The sequence below is a fragment of the Falco rusticolus genome, chromosome 11 (genome assembly GCF_015220075.1).
Source record: "Falco rusticolus isolate bFalRus1 chromosome 11, bFalRus1.pri, whole genome shotgun sequence".
Taxonomy (NCBI): domain Eukaryota; kingdom Metazoa; phylum Chordata; class Aves; order Falconiformes; family Falconidae; genus Falco; species Falco rusticolus.
In genome coordinates, this window is record NC_051197.1 from 20,406,782 (window position 1) to 20,421,669 (window position 14,888).

Genomic DNA, 14,888 nt, shown 5'->3' on the forward strand with positions numbered 1-14,888 from the left:
GATACTTTAGCATTATGCTCTTCAGTGCATCTTTATATTTGTTAAAAGTATTAGTGGCAAGAGATTTAAATTGGATCAGGCTTTGCAAGTCTGGTGAAAGCCAAACTACCTGATGAAATAGCTACTTGCCAGTAGGCATCCGGTTTAATAGCTGTTCCTCAGCAGCAGTTGTTAGCTGGCTTGTGAGGTTTCCCCCTCTGACATCTCCTAGTCCCCACGCTGTTTTCTGCAATTCTGTCTTTCTCCTGCTGTATAGGATTCAGGTTGCTCGTTCTCTATAGACTCCATCTTTCCCGCAAGACAGTGTTATTCTTTTAGTACCTTGCTTTTCTTGACTTCCCTTTTAATCTTTGTGGATACTGATTATGCTGATACAGTTTGTTAGAGAGTCAAACTTGTTTTAACAGTAGTTGATTCACCTTTCAGTGGCTCTGAACAATGCGTTACCATGTTTTTAAATTTTGTGGGTTTCTGTTTCCAAGTGCAGTTTAATGGCGTTTCTCCAGCTGAAGAGGTATTTAAAAGTACCATTTAAAATGGCAAACCAGAGACTAAAGTTGTGGAGAAAGGTTTTTACAGTGCCAGAAACTCTCAATAATTGTTCTAAAAACTAAATCTCATTTGCTCCACAAATACACAAATGAATTTTTCAAAGTATGTGCATGCGTATTTAGTATGTGACACACACACGCTTTATTACTGCCATTATTGAAATAGTAAATTAGTGTTAAGCTATGCCGGCTGGATAATCAGAAGTAGAAACAGTACATGTTTCTTGGCTTTCAACAACTGATACTGTGTTGATTTTTTTCTGTCTTCTTAAAATCCAGTGTTAAATGTTTAGGGGTAATCTTTACTTCTAAGAAGGTGGGCGTCATTTTTTATGTATGTTACCGGTTCAGCTTTTATTGTACAAAGTATGCTTCTGCCAAAAAGTAACCAACAGCTTTTGTCATGGTTGCTCGCCCTACTGCTGAAAACTTTCCTTTGGATATTTACATAGCATTGAGAATGCTTGTTGCTAGACCTCCCAGCCTTTCCCTCCCACCCACCATTTTTCTGATTGTCATACATTCTTTACTGCATACTTCTGTATCTTTTTGTGTATATTATTTTACTATATTTCAATATCTGCTTTTTCACCTCAACATTGTAGCACAGCTATTGTCATAACTTTTTTTACAGTAAGTAAAAAGTTTAAGAAATAGTTTAGTAGATGCTTAGTGTAAGATAGTTTAAAATTGTGAGATACTTGTATACACAAGTTAAAGCTTTTAACTGATCTTTAGAAAAAGATACATATATTGTAAACAAAATACCTCTTTTAAATCTGTTCTTTAAACCTACTGCAGCAAAAGCTGAAGAACTGTGTAAAATGCAAATATTAGATAGCAATGCTAATAGATGGAAAAACAGTTTATTCAGGTAATAATTATTATTAGAGGAACATTTCTTTGCAAATACATAAATCTGAGTGATTATATACTGATCAGTGATACATTTATTAGTAACAACAGGATTACTGAAAGCCTAATACGAATAGAAACTTTAGTTTAAAAAATATGTATATATATAATTTTTGCAAATTATGTTGTGGAAAAGTTAGTATAACAAATTATATGTTGAAAACCACACAAAAGTCAAAAGAGTTCTGTAAGTACTGATCTGAGCATGTGTGATATATGCTTCTCTGGTGATGTAACAAAACCAGAGGTTTCTTACCAGTTTCAGGAAAAGTTTTAGTTTAAAAACTTTATTTTCACTTTTGTAGTTCTCATTTTTAATATTTCTTATGTGATTTTTGAAACTTGTAATGAATTCCAACTATTTAGAAAGCTTAAGTATAAAAGGCCTCGGAAATCTAGTTTCAACATTACTGCAGTTCTTTATTCTTCTCAAGTTTGCTTGTAATGTGTGGTTTATAATACATTAAGCCTGCCACACTTTGCAACGTTTTCTTCTAGGTTTTTTTGTAGAGATTTAACTAGAGAACTAGGGAGGACTGTTGTGTAGTGAGCCTCATGTGAAAAACAAGTACTTCTTAATAAACTTTGGCTGTGTATCACTTTGAGGACAATGTGCTAAATTGTGTAATTTTGAACAGGTAAAGTCTGGCTACCTGGGAGCCCAGTCTTGCTGTGTTTTCCAAAATGGTGCAGGGTAGAGCCTGGTTTAGGCTAAGGATGGACTTCAGATCCTAGTTCAGTGTGTATTTTGGAAGTGTCACTTTTCTGTGTGCCATCAAAATTTGTCCTTCTGTGCAGCAGACCAAAATAAAGTCCGTGCTATTGCATGGATTTGACCCCTTCAAACATTGTGGGTTATACTGCTAGCTGAATTTTGACCGGTTCCATTGTCATTAGGTTTTTGTTGTTTTGTCCGCTGTAGTAAGTTGGAAAAGACTTAGAAAGTATTCCACAGTGCAAGAACTTTTTAAAAAGCTCAGTCCTGGGTTTTTTCTTTTTTTCTGGGGGGGGGGGGCAGGGGGAAGGTGAAAGGGAAAGGGGAGAAAAGTTAAGGGATGACCTGCCTCTAAGGCATACTATTTTTAACTAAGAGAATGTCTTGAATTTTAGATTTAGCTAAAGATAGCTCTGAAGTGGAAGGTAGAAACATTCAAATTAGAATGAAAAGGTTTAGGTGTTAGAAAAAGATGTAAGGGAGTGATGGAAACAGTTTCTGATGTACGGATTTATCCTTTTCCCATCTATTCCTTTAATGGAATTATGGAGAATGACCTTATTCTTGAAAAAGTATGTTTGTAAGTTTGGTCAGTCGGAGACCTTGAGTTTGCCAATTTTCCTAATGGCATTGAAAAGGTACTTAAATGCCATACCTGGTTTGGCTTTTCAAATCCAAATAGGGAGTGTGGATGATCTTGACTTGTATAAATAAAAGTCCATTTGATTCTGTGTTGTTAATCTAGAGTAAGTTGGCTTGGTTTAGGCAAACAGAGTTAAGAACTTGAATTCTTGATTATGATTTAGGCATTCCCTTAGGAAAACTTTCTGTGCTCAATTTGGTCATAAATGAATGCAATATTTTTATGCAAGGAATCAGATTAGGAGTAAATGATTTTTCTGGCACAAATTCAGAATTGTATTCTGTAGTTACAGCTGAGTGATAGTTGAGGACTTCTTTATTCTCTTCCCTCTGGAAATTACACTCGTTAGCTTTCTTACGAAGAGGAGGCTTTTAGAGGATTTAACGTACATAAGTGCTTCCTGTTGATTCCCCTCCCATTTATTGCTTCTACTTTTTTAATGTGTAAATAAAAGTAGTCTTGTTCAGAAATCATTGGTTTTTTTAATCCTCTTTGGTGTAAGCCCTCAGTCCATGAATTTGAACCCTAATAATGGTAAGTATTTTTCTACTAGTTACAATTTGTGTGTTTCTTGGAAATACAGGCAGCTATTGAACTGTTCTTTTAACAGGGAAATCAGAGGTTGAACACACTACACTGACTTGCATGTTTTACAGCCAGAAGTGGGGGAAAAAAGGAAGTCTTCACACTTGTTTCTCACATATCTAAGTGCGTTCTGATTTCCAGCATCAATTAATTAATATCCATATATCTTACGATGGTGTAGTTCTTTAGCTCTTGACTCTTTCTGATGTTTACTTGACTGACATATTTGTAGGCAGCAGTTCTATTGCCTTCTAACCAAAGTAAGTAATTTTTTTGGCCTTCTTTCCAAAGCAAGACTTCCATCCAGCTGGCTAGCTTCTATTGCATATGTTCAAGAAAAGGAAACTCAAGTTGGAATTTTGCTGGAATTCTGGTCAATATTCCTAATACTATCGTTCCGGTGCTTTGTGTAATACTTCCCAGCTTCTGCTAGGAAAATCCTCTGTGGATCTTTTTCTTCCCTACCTCATCCCCCCAGTCCATGCTGGCTGCATGATATTTATTAGTTTGTTTTTCCTTTGCTGTGGGTGAGGTTATAGTTAATAATGGTCATTTTTGTACTTGGTCCTTAAATTCTGACGTGGTAGATCTCATAAGACTTTTGTTAAGTTAGTCCTCTGTGTCATCCCCTTTCTCCAGTGTGATCCTTCTTAGCGTCAGTAATGCTTCCTGTCTTGCTTTGATACTTCTGCTTTTTGTAGAAGGTACCTTAGTGAAAACAATCTTCAAAACTTCACTGTAGGAGCTGCTCTTGTAACTATTTACCACCGTTTTTCTCCTTCCAAAAAATTCTGGGTAACCTTAATTTTTTAAAAAATTAATTTTATAGTTCTTATGTGAACCTTTCTGAATCATAACTAATACTCTTACATACGAGATACCTCACTTTCAGTGAGGTGAAAAGGATTTGCTGTGTCTTATGTCTTGTTTAGAAAACGAGCTGTCACAGAAGGTTATTGAGTTAGTCTTCAACAATCCACCTTTCATGAAACTGTAACATTTGTCTCTTCAGAATTTGTTCTGAACCCTTAAATTTTATTTTGGTCAAACTGAGAATTTTTAAGTAAACCATCTCTTATTTATAATTAAAAGCACTTTTTTAATAAAGTACTGGTAATATCAGTAAACTTTTCAAATATAGTCTGAATATGTCTTTCAGCCAATGGTAATGACAACAAGAAATTCAAAGGTGAAGATAAAATGGATGGGGCTCCTTCGCGTGTTCTTCATATCAGGAAATTGCCTGGGGAAGTGACAGAAACAGAAGTTATTGCTTTAGGTTTACCTTTTGGTAAGGTAACCAACATCCTCATGCTGAAAGGGAAAAATCAGGTAATCTGTTGCTTTCTGTTTTTTAGTATGCTTACCTTTCAAATTATGTAATTTCAAAATATGCTGTTAAAATGCTATTGAAATAAGTCAGATAACAGTAAGTATTGAAAAAAGCCTTTGTTTCTTTAAATGTTTTTAATGAACTTACACTGTCTTTCACTGAAGTTTTTGAGGGGAGCAGGGGATGGTTGGCAGCTACATAAAGCAAAGAAAGTTATCTGTAAGATGCATATTTAGTTCTGCGTCTTCACAGACGAATTTTTAGAGATGAAATAGCTTAGCAAATAAAGTTGGTATGTAGAGAATGACATCTTCTGAAGACTGATATTTGTTAAAATGTTACCAAACCCTTTAAGTGTGTTTTATATGCTGCTAATATGAAGATTATCTGCTTTGTAAATACTGAAAATCAACTGTATAATTACAGGCATTTTTGGAACTTGCTACAGAAGAAGCAGCTATCACTATGGTTAATTACTACTCTGCTGTGACACCCCATCTTCGTAACCAACCTATTTATATCCAGTATTCCAATCATAAAGAACTGAAGACTGACAACACACTTAACCAGGTATATTTACCGTTCTGTAGTATTACAAGCGCACACAATTGGAAGAGGCATAGCATGGATTCTTGGCTCATGTGGTATACGTTTAAATCGTTTGGTTTTGTTCACATTCAAACACTGCTGTAGTCTTACCTATGATCATTCCATTTTGTGACATTGAAAGGTATTTTCATTTTGTGTGATCTTTACATTACAATGAATTTTGTTAATGTTTCCTTAATGTAAAAAGAAAAAGATTTTGAAGTGCCTTTTAAGTTTGTTTCATAGATTAAGTTTTAATCTCTGTTTAGAGACTGTAGGATGAAAAAATTAACTTTCTCATTCTGACACATGAAATTCTAATGCCAATTTGATTTTCCCTAGTGATAATAACTAATGCCAATGCCTCCATTTCAGTGCTTTGAATGATCACTTTGGTAGCACCGATTATGTGATCTGCTGTTCTTGAAGAAGAATGCCTTAATATGATCACTGTAGAGACAAATACTCTTAATAACAAAAAAATGTTCTATGCTTGCTTCTGCAGAACCGATTTCACAATAAATATAGATACATGTCTGGTTTTAGTAGAACAGGAAGATTACCAAAAGTAACATGGTGACCACTTTGTAGAAATTATAGGGGCAGGAAAGAGACATCAATTTACCACAAGTCAGATGATTATTTTAAGGTTAATATCTTACATTTTCTTTTTGATGTTACAAAAGGCACTGTAAGTACTAAGTTACAGTTGCTGTTATTTGTGTACTGTCTTAGGTAAGGTATGTAAACAGTAAAATTATAGCTCTTGCCTTTAAAAACAATTTCAGGATACTCTATTGAAAGACATCTTGGATTGGATCAAGTATAGTGTTGATTTTCCTGTTGATCTTTCTAAACATTTTGGTTCCTTACAATCTTATGATAGTTTGTCTGCTAAAGGTACTTTTTAAACATTGGGAACTTCTTTTCCCCCAAAAAAAATCAGTTATAAAAAAAAAATAATAATACCTTCATTTACTTTTGAAAAAAGAGAACAGAGGATTAATTCTGTCTGCACATATAGTTGGTGTACATACTCCCTTAAGAAGCTTTCCTTTACATTGTCCTCTGGCTTTTGTGGTGATACGGGTTTTGTACTTCACGTGTCCACCTTTTGAACGTATAGGATGTGCTGACCTTTCATTAACTTTTATGCCACCATACGCGTTAATACCCAATTTTAACATATTTCTGGTCTTGCAAGTCTCTTTCTTTAATTTAGAACAATATAAAGGTACTTGGCAGTAAGTATTCTGTAACTAGTATTTCATGAAGCATTCTATAAAACATGAGATGGTTATATACTTTTTTTCTGTAGGGAAAAATAAAAGTGGTGCAGACACTGCTTGTAGTCTGCCCCTGCTACTCAAAATTTAAATTTTTAATCTATATTTGAAAGCTTTCTCATCCAGCCAAATTAATTTTGAAATTGTCTTTTTCTGGATGTTCAAGCTGGAAGATATGAAGTAGTCAGGAGGCTAGTACATGTAACTGGAAAGATAGGATAAAAAAGTTAGAGCAATATACAGGCATCTTAGTTATAAAGAAGATAAAAAGAAAAACAATATTTAACCAAGGGGTACTTTAAACAGCTAGGCCCATAGAAACAATGTAAGTAGGAAAATTTCCATTAAGCTATGCTATTCTGAGTTTCTCAATAATAGTAGCTTCCAAGATTATTTTTAGTTACGTACTCAGAATGAGTTGGCTCTAAATAAACAGATTCAAAAGGGACCATTTAAGTTTTCATCTCAGCTTTATAATTCTGTGAACGTCATTTTCCTGTGAGACATCAGAACGCCGAGAGGAGCATTTAAACTCAGGTTTAAAACAAACATATCTTAACCCTGTTTCATATAATATCTAAACTCAGAAGAATTGAGAATAGAATGACCTCTGTAACTGTAATTCTCTTTAATCATCAGCCTGTCATGAGTGCATGGTTTTAGTCTTTCTGCACAGACATTGCAACATTTAGAAATAAATAAATGTTAAACTTCAAATGGTGTAGCTGATATTTCAAAATTAATTTCAATTTTGCAAAAATAAGAAAAAAGCTTTGCATGCTACTCAAATGTCTTCAAAAGTGACTATTTATATATGATAATAAATGTTATTTTGAACTTGTTTGACAAAATATTCAGTCATAATAATTTTATAGATTTTATCTTCATTTACCAATGTTAAGTCCTGTATTCCTTCATGTAGTCACGTTAGGTGCAATATGATGTATAAGTATAGAGGGGTAGTGCTAACAAGGGTTATATGTTAAAATTGTCTTCACAACTTTTGGTTCTTTGGCTTGTGCAATTTAAACTTTTCCAGTCACATTAAGGAGTGAGTTTTAATTGATACGTGCTTGTTCTGTGCATACAGAAGTAGGAAGTGATTACGCAACTCTGCCAACTATCTGGCCATCTTGCAAGTTGTGTATTTCAGAGGTTAGGGAAAAAAAGTATGTGCTGGTATCAAAAGCGATTTTTTTTTACAGAATTACAATAATGAATGTTAAACGTACAGGTAAATTTTGTTTTCCCAACCAGTGTTCACCAGGTCTTTTTTTTTTTTTTCCCCCTCACTTTCCTTACTCATTGATTCGTTTCAGTATGAGGAGTATCATGTAAGTTGTGAGACATGAAATTGTGTAGTAGCTCTAATACCTTTAAAATAATACGGTATGCGTTATTATGGTGGTTGTTATTTTTACCTGGCATGCTCACTTGTCTGTTTTGTATTGTTTTGCTTCATAAGGCTACTGTAATGAAAGTATTAAATGGGAAGCCTTTTTTCTGCACTTTTTCTTTGTCAGAAAAAGACATCTAATCTTTCTGATGCTGTCAGTTTTGGCAGCGGAAGTAGTTACATAGATGTGTGTTCTTGTGATGTCATCGTGGTTACCTTTGAATTTCCAAAACCCTGCTTGTGTTTAAAAAACAACAAATCCCCACACATGGAGAGGATTTTGTTTTTCTTTTTATGAAAGAGGGTGGATAACACCTCTCTGTGGATACAACTTTCTGACACTTGTCAGTCTTGTGTATTATTTCATTGTGTTATAACTGAGAAGTTTGTAAGTCTTAGTTTAGCATTATTGCTTCCTATCAGAGCCTTCTTCATGATTAAAATGGCAGTGAAATGTTAACTGTAATAGTCTCTTGAAAAATAGGATAAATACGGTTTCTGTAGGCTTGGGGGTTTTTTGTGGGTTGGATGCTTGGTTTTTTTCTTTAAAGGAAGGAAAAAAAAAGGCTGTAAAGAGTCTTGAAACCTACAAAATCCTCACTTGCTTTATCCTTACTAGTAGAACAATAAGCCTGCTACTAGGAAGATTGATATTGGTGCCGTTTGAAGCCCCTCCTTACTTGTGAAATAAGGATTAATTGATGTTTTCATTTTTACTGTCTTGTCTCACAGAGTCAGACTGCATTGCACTTTGTGTTATGTCTGTAGCTCTGACATAAATGAACTATTTTGTTTCTGAAGTTAACTATATTGATATTGCTAATTAATTTCTACTTATCTTGAAATAATTTAAAAGTATCTATTGTCTTTTTTCTTTTTTTTTTTTTCTGTTTTTTTTAAGCGGGCCCAAGCTGTTCTTCAGGCAGTGACGGCTGTGCAGGCAACAAATGCTCCCATTAGTGGGACCACTGTTAGTGAGAGTGCAGTGACTCCAGCTCAGAGTCCAGTACTTAGAATAATTATTGACAATATGTACTATCCTGTAACCCTGGATGTTCTTCATCAGGTAAGCCGCATTTCATTTTAACTTGAGCTATGTTTAGGAGGAACTAGTGTGTAAAATTTTACAATGTTTTTGGCAGATATTCTCTAAATTTGGTGCTGTATTGAAGATAATCACATTCACAAAGAATAACCAGTTTCAAGCTTTACTGCAGTATGGCGATCCAGTAAACGCACAGCAAGCAAAACTAGTAAGTGTAGTTCTCTTTTAAGGCTGGAGACCTTCCTGTACTCTAAATGTTTGTAAAATGTTAATATAACAGATTACTGACCATAATAATGTTCATACTCCTCCACCTCTTGTGTGAATATTTTGAGGTATCATATAATAACTCCCAGTTATTTTTTAATGTTATATTTTGTATAATCAGTGTTTAAAGATACTGTGTGTGAGAATACTATGTATAAAGAATTGCATAAGTCTATAATTGTGCACAAATAATTAATAAGACTGCATAGAGATTAAATAATTTGCAGGACTGCAATAGGGAAAATGTCAACCAGAAGTAAAAATGTAGGATGTAATGCTGATGCATAACTAATTCACTCCAAGCAGCAAATTTAATAAGCCCGTTGGATTATTGTTGGTAGATACTTTCTAAGCATCAAAACAAAGATGGGATTTGTGGATTGGATAAAAGTTCGTGAAAGTTTTTAATTACAATAAATACAAAAATACAAGAAAAAAAATATCTAGACTTCATTATTACCGTAGATGCCCAGAAGAGAGTGTGCAATCTTACTCATTGGATCATGCTATGAAAAACCTTTGCAGCAGTAAAGATTAGAGCAGGATCATAGTTTTGTTTTATTGGAAACTCCTATCCTGGGTAGGAGAGGCAAGAACAGGTAACTGGTTTTATTCATTATAGCAGAAGAGAGCCTATGGATAAATTACAACAAAGATCAACAGCGTGTTATCTAGACCAGATGTTTTGAATTAATTGAGTGGCATATGTTCATATCCATGGCAGTAGAAAAGTAGAACCAAAGGGGAAAGCTAGATGGTTATGAATATTATTATTATTATTATTATTATTATTTTCAAGAGACTGATGGAACGAATTTGTATTATCAAAACTTCCCCTGCAGTCTGGGTGTGTGAATGTCTGATTAAAATTGATGTGCTGGTTAAGTGTGTCTTGGCAGCATAGAAGCTCCTGGTTGCCCATGGGTCACAGAATAGCTGAGAACTTAGGAAAAGTGAAAAGCTTGCACTTCAGACCAAGTTGGCAGTGAGTATCTCTTAGTAGAGGAAAGTAAAAATAGGCTTAGTTTTCTGTTGTAATGAGTGATGACTATCTTGAAATAAAGACCTTTGTTAAATGGTGGAGGATGGTCATTTTTATTATTGTCACCTAATGAAATACTAGGTATTCATTAAAAAAACCTGAGGTGGTCAAGATGGGCAATTGCAAAAAATGAGACCTTTTCAAAAAACAATGTTAAGTTTTCATGCTATTGAGAAAAGTAAAGTTAGCCAGAGACAAGAAGATTTGCAACTTGATTTATGATGATTTACTTAAGATAATCTACTCCTGAAAAGCTGTCTGGAAGTAGTTGTAGATTTGGAGTACAATTTAAACTAGGGGTATCCTTTTTAGACATCAATAGTATCAAATATTAGATTATGTTTCGGGGTAGAGGAAGATGCAAATCTGTCACTAATACATAAAATTTTGCTTGGATGGAATGCATGTTTCAGGTTTTAAGTAGTAATACAGAAACTAGGTCTTTAACCTACAACTGCTGCAGTAATTGACTGGAATTACTTAGATTCATATTCGAAATATTTGATAAAACAGTTGGATGCTGATGTGTTTATTTTGGAATGTTGTAATTCAGTCTTGATTTGTGTTTGGAAAGTTATTTTTCAGTAATATATGTTAATGCTGCTTTTAAAGTGCATTTTTGAAGCAAAATACAACATCAAGCGCTAAATCTTTTGACTTAGTTTTGAGTTTTACGTATATTATCAGAAGATAAAATGGAAAGATGATATCTGTGAAATGGACTGTAGTGGTTTGAAAATTACCAGTGTAATTCTAGAAAGGTATTATAAAGAGTGACAAAATAACAGATGAGGTATGTAAAAGTATGAAAGGAACATAAATTCTTGCTGTTGTTGACTTCTGACAAACTGATACTAGCTCATGGAATACTGTATTGGCCATAATTTAAAAAAAAGGGGGGGGGGGCATGTATTTGTTTCTCCAGTTTTGCATGTTTTGATTAGGGTAGGTGTTTGCTGTCGTGGTAACTCATGTGTGAATGACTAAACTTCATTGAATAACAGTGACTCCTGTGTGTACAGTCATTTTTAGAGTGATCTTGGAGCCTATTGTAGTGACAACTTGAAATGGTCTTAGGTTTATAGTTTTGTATTTTAACCAATCTATATGTAAGTAGACAAACTGCTAAGAGTAATATCGACTGCAAGTATTGAAGAATGCTAAATCTCATGGAAGGTTTGATTTTCATGCTACCCTTCCAAGCTAAATAGAGTAAAACAGGTACAGTTCTTATGGTTGAGCTACTGTGGTAAAACACGGAAGTGCCACCAAAACAAAAATACGTAAAAGAAAGAAGTAGATGATGGAAAAACCTCCTGTTAAAATACACCTGGAAATACACTAGAAGCAAGAGGATGTGGTGTCTACACTTAAGTTGCATGGAGTTCAAAATTAAAAGCATGGTAAAAGAGTAAAGAAGTTTCCAATTTGTTTTCCATCAGTTGTTATTATAGAAGATAATAGGGGAATTTAATTTGCTACTGGCACTCTTCACAGGAAATCAGTATGTGGCCTTAATAGAAATTGAAGACTTATTAAGGAAGTTAAAGAGCAGTTTGAAAAACTCAAGTGATGAAAGTACCAAGGAGAGATGCTATTCATCTGAAGGTTGTGAGAAAATGGTGACACTGACAAGAATGTACAATATAAAGCCTCGAGCTCTATTGGGACCACTTTTGCTATCTGAATGAGCAAATAGTGAAAAATTGCATTCCTTCTCCACCTGCTTTGTGAGAAAGTCATTTCCTGTAAAAGTAGATTATGGCTATACTGACTGATGTTTCATCACCGCCCTCAGATTGGATCATTATAGTTCGTTACACTGGCAAGTAAAGGTGAAGACGACAAACTCCAGGTTCTGTGCCATGCAGCAGTCTAGCCACGGGTTGGAGCAAGTACTGAGAATGTGCAACAGTGGAGCACGTTGAACTACTGTGCTTCTCCCAGTGAAACAGAAGGTGATGTCTGTATGCGTAAGGAGATGTTCTAAGCATCACAGATAGCTCATTTTCATAGTAAAAATCAGTACCGTCAGCATAAGCAGCAAAGTTAAATATTTGAATACCAGTAATCTGGTATACCATAGAAAGAATAGAGTGCCAGTGTTTCAGTCTGAACAGCTGACTAATCCAGAACATTGTCTTTGTGTGAATGCACCAAAAGTACTCTTGCCAAATCTTCAGTATTGGCAGTTACAAATATGTCATCCAGGGAGGATTAACCGAGATTCCTGCGTAGCATATGACTGTCATCTTGACCCAGCATGGGTTGAAAAGAACACAAATCTTAACTGAGAGTTTTTGTTACAGTTGGCCAGTTGGTCCTTACTTGGCCTGTAGGTGACTCAGAGTACAGCTACATTCTACAATCTACTCAGATTTTGTGGAAGTTGATTCTACAGTCAGGTTGTCACCTTTCCAGTTGTTTTGAGTGACAGCTTCAGGGTGGCTCTTCACAGGTAGCAGTCTGCAAAAGATCTCAGCTAGGGTACATTGCCCTAAAATCTGTAGTAGGAACTTGAGGTAGTTGTTGCCAGAATGGAAAGCAAGGACATCTCCAGGTAAGATTCTTAGCTTCAGGGCAATTGTCCATCATTATTACATGAAGGATTTTGGGGCATCTTGAATCCTAAAGAGTTCAGTTTGTGCTTGGAAGTGGTAAGTATAGTGTTCAGGTAAATGGGAGACTGCTGGATTGTATCCATTGTATCAGAAAGCCCAGAAAGTGCAGCAACAGTGTTTGTGTCCTGGATTTTCCAATTTTGTAAAAGAAAACGTACGGAACTGGTCCTTCAGTCAAGGAACTGTACATTAAAAATAAAAGATATCTTGTTTTTGGAGAAAGGCATGTGTTTTACCCAAGTTTCTTAGCCACAGAAACTTCCAGTATCAAAGACACTTGTCTCAAATTAATTTCATTCAGGTAGGTATTTGCAGGAGGCACTTGGGACGCTTATCTCCCAAGGGATATTTACCACATGACTTGCAGTTACTTTGAGGTACCTATTTGAGCTCATGTATATTTTGTAAGGAATGCTTTTTTTATGCACTAGGCAGTGGTGTTTTTGTGCTGTCCCTCACTGCCACTTCTTTCTCTCCACTCTAATTTGATTTTTCTTTATCAGATCTCAGTAAATGCTTTCAAACTATCCTCATCCTGCTAGAGGTCTATTTCCTGTCTTGAATCCTCTTCTTAAGTGCCTGCAGTGCTTGACAAAGAGGGGCAGATACACTATTGTGGCTTGAAGCCATACGTCTCCAGAAATATCTGCTAGCTAAATGTGTGGACTCTATTTCTGAACTGGGGAATGAAAATACCAAAACGTCAAATCATTTTCTGTCTCCCAAACTGCGTCCTTGTCTGTCTTTTTTAGGTACTGTATGTACCTATTAGCTAAAGAGAATTCTAAATGACATCTCTTCCTGATTTTTAGGGGACTACCTTGACCATCTGCTGTAGGGAGGTTTCATTCCACACATTCATGGTCTGTAGAGGTCTTAGGAGAAGCTCATGAAAACATATTTCCTATAGCACTTTTCAAGGGGGGTCATCTTTCACAAGGATTTTCAGGCATCTGGAACACTGAAAGTAAAAAGAAGAGCAGTGAATTCTATCCATTACATCAGAGAGCTCTTCATGCAGGTTAGGAAAACCTGAGAGAAGAAATGATTCTAGGAATGTTCTTTATCTGCTTCAGAGCCTACCCATAGATCAGACTCTTATCTGCAGGAAGCTGCATCAGTCATTCAGGATGTTACGTTTTGTAACTTTGTAGAGTACTTTTGTCATCTGAGATCACCTTTGCTGCTGTTATCACTTCTCTCAACATCCACAATCACATTGGGAAATGAGAGATCCTACTGTCAGTAGTCCATGTTGACTAGATAGTAATTCTTACTGTTCGTTCTGCAGAAAAGCTTGTGTATCATTGGTTACAGTAGCAGCAGGAGAAAATATTGTAACTGTTTATTGAATTTGGTTTCTTTTTTCTTGTCGTCTTTTTTTTTCCTCTTTCTTTTTCGGGTTGGAACAGTCTCTTGTTTCACCTCTTAATCTGTGGGATCTTTTCTAAGTCAGCAGTTCTCGTCTCTTCATCCTCCTGGCTGCTATGAGCAAAAAGAGGGTGGTTTGACATTAGTTTTTAGAAATGGGAAAATATTATGGTTTATGGTGCAGGCCTCCACCTTTTGTCAACGTTCCCTGTATGGTCATTTTTTACTGTCTGTGACAGGCAGTCATAGCTCTCTGTTCTGGATCCTTAAGACTTCCTAGGCTATTTCTGCTATTCTCTGTGTTGTTAGGCCTTGCTTATTCTTGCCTTCAATGATGCCTTGAGACATGAGCAGACTTTGGATTCTTTGTGAAAATAACCTCAGTTGTTAAGACACTTTATAAATGCTTAGAATGTTTCTAGTGTAGTAGTTGTCTAGAGTGCTAGCCTCTTCAGAGCCAGCTCCTGTATTGTGGAGCTTTCAGTAGTGTCGGGGATTGTGATTTTCTTTATTTCTTGTTTACTCCCTTT

At 35.4% G+C, this 14,888-nt stretch overlaps 1 protein-coding gene across 9 annotated transcripts in view; it reads left to right on the forward strand.

Annotated features, from left to right (window-relative positions):
- PTBP2 (polypyrimidine tract binding protein 2) overlaps window positions 1-14,888 on the forward strand; it is a 52,998-nt gene that overhangs the window by 22,567 nt on the left and 15,543 nt on the right. For 5 of the 9 annotated variants that reach the window (XM_037403658.1, XM_037403660.1, XM_037403661.1 and 2 more), the window contains 4 exons: window positions 4,569-4,741; window positions 5,169-5,312; window positions 8,914-9,078; window positions 9,155-9,265. In XM_037403658.1, the coding sequence (XP_037259555.1) occupies window positions 4,569-4,741; window positions 5,169-5,312; window positions 8,914-9,078; window positions 9,155-9,265 (593 nt within the window). Of the gene's footprint in view, window positions 1-4,568; window positions 4,742-5,168; window positions 5,313-7,935; window positions 7,951-8,913; window positions 9,079-9,154; window positions 9,266-14,888 lie in introns of all 9 variants that reach the window. The other 4 variants (XM_037403656.1, XM_037403657.1, XM_037403659.1 and 1 more) reach the window with 2 other exon arrangements.